Genomic DNA, 2152 nt, shown 5'->3' with positions numbered 1-2152 from the left:
GGGCAGCAAACAAGACAAATATCTCTGCCGGGAGAATTTTTGCTCAGTTGCTGAATCTGACGGCTATATCGCTGATATATCTTGTGTACATGGGGGTTAAACATAACCCATCAGAGAGAATTGATTGCTTTACATCGTGTCCATGCATGATATTAATTTGTTCCAGTTTATAATGTTTTGATTTTCACGAAGGTATTGTACTATTTTTCATAGACACTTGATAATGTTAAAGGAATGTACATGCATAAATTTATTCTATAATGGTTTATAAGTTAATGGCTTGTTTTCTTGATCGAAGCTGATCAGTGGAGTATAAGCTTAATTGTGGAGATTCATTGGCTATTTTCTAATGATTTGACTTGTTTGATTAATTTTTAACACGTAGCCAGTTTTTTGGTAATCAAGTTCCAATACATTTTCTATTTAGTTTTTAACCATCACATGATTATGAAGTTTGAAGCCCATTATCGTGTTGATATAATAAGAACAACCCACTTCATATTATGGTATAAAAATCCCCTACAATAATAGAAAAACTTGTTAATATATAAGATGGCAAATTTTGAATCCAGTATATGTTCTGTTAACTACCAAGAGTTTTTCCATTTGTTACCAGGGGCTTTCACCTGCCAGAGCGTTGATGCATCGGAGATCGAGACTGGATCACTTAATGGCGTTGACATCAACCAGTTCCATCGTGATGTCGTTACTGTGGATGGAACACATGCTATATATGGTATGTTTTCTCTATATTTGTCTTTTGCTCCTTATCATTGGGTGAGTATCTTTTTTTGCAATAGTTTTTATAGTGGTCACAATTTGATTTTTTTTTTTTTTTGGGGGGGGAGTAATAATAAAACCATATTTTGATAAAATATATCGACTTTTCAGGTGCATTGAGTCTCGAAGAACTTGTGTATCATGACCATTTAGAGGCAAATGTATCGGCAAGCATTGATCTTGTTAATCCACTGAGGACAGACGTTACAGCTCTCCAGGAAGTCACAGGTAAATGAATATATTTTAAGAATGATTAAGTGTCATTTTGAATTTTGATACAGGAGTGAAGTTGACATACGGCAGTATGTAATTCTAACCTGCAAATGAATTTTTCATATGATGAAGAAATATCAGCTTTGAGTGTAATATGTCTGCCTTTTGAATATTTAGCCATACACAAGCTGGGAAATCTCGAAGTAGAAGACCTAGAAGTAGGAGGAAAGGTCAACTCGGTGAAAATTCCTGAGGATGTCTTCATTAACGGCTCGGACTACTTTGTGGATTCAGCCTCTCTCGATGTCGTTGAGGCTGCATCAGTCCAGATCATCAAGAATCTTGATCATATTACCGTGAGTGGGACTTGTACTTTGTACATTGTAGATAAAAGGAACAATTGTTAAGGTATGTACAGCTAGCCAAAGACACTTCCAGCCATTATGAAAGTATAAAGCACATTTTTTTCTGCTGACACAATTGGGCATTTATGTATAAAAATGTAAAATATTGCAACCTTGAAATTAAGATTTTTGGCAAGCTTTTCGCATGCAAAGTAGAATGAGACAATGACTGCACCCTCATCTTTTGAATTCTTGATCAAATGTCTATGCTTATTGCATCACAGCCTACCTTTTCAAAAGGGTAAGCTGTGACTTGAGACTACATATTGGTATATAATATTATATCTTGTATGTAAGAAGTTTGCTGAGAAATCACTTTTTTTAATACAAATAAACAGGTATATATCATATGTGACGGAACAACCGTGTTTAGAGATAAAAATCTTGGGCTAATATTTCTCAGGCACAAATGTTTTCAGCCATCTGTACACTCAGCTGCACATGTACACTCACTATAAAAGGTATCTTTACTTTTTATTATTTAACGACAATGAAAGTGGTTGGAAAAAGTAAAGTGCACATCATTTGGTGCGGGGGGGGGGGGGAGTTCCCTCTAAGTTCCCCCCCCCCCCACAAGATCCGGCTTGTACTCCCAAAGGCTACAATTTTTAACTTTATTAATTACCCCTATATAGATCCGAATATAATTCGAAAATGCCTCTTGAATTGCTTTTTTTTTTGTTCACCACCTCGGCAATATTAAAAATTTAAGGGTTGTAAAATTTACAATACTTTTGATATTTCGTCTTGTGGAA

The 2152-nt window shown here is 35.3% G+C and overlaps 1 protein-coding gene across 1 annotated transcript in view; it reads left to right on the top strand.

Moving 5' to 3' along the window:
• Window positions 1-2152, top strand: part of LOC119590582 — a 20936-nt gene that overhangs the window by 9666 nt on the left and 9118 nt on the right. The window contains exons 12-14 of the mRNA XM_037939257.1: window positions 617-736; window positions 892-1008; window positions 1171-1349. Coding sequence (XP_037795185.1) covers window positions 617-736; window positions 892-1008; window positions 1171-1349 — 416 coding nt within the window. The remainder of the gene's footprint in view (window positions 1-616; window positions 737-891; window positions 1009-1170; window positions 1350-2152) is intronic.

This window comes from Penaeus monodon, chromosome 27, assembly GCF_015228065.2.
Source record: "Penaeus monodon isolate SGIC_2016 chromosome 27, NSTDA_Pmon_1, whole genome shotgun sequence".
NCBI lineage: Eukaryota > Metazoa > Arthropoda > Malacostraca > Decapoda > Penaeidae > Penaeus > Penaeus monodon.
The sequence above is the reverse complement of the archived record's forward strand: the minus strand, read 5'-3'. Positions and strand labels throughout refer to the sequence as shown.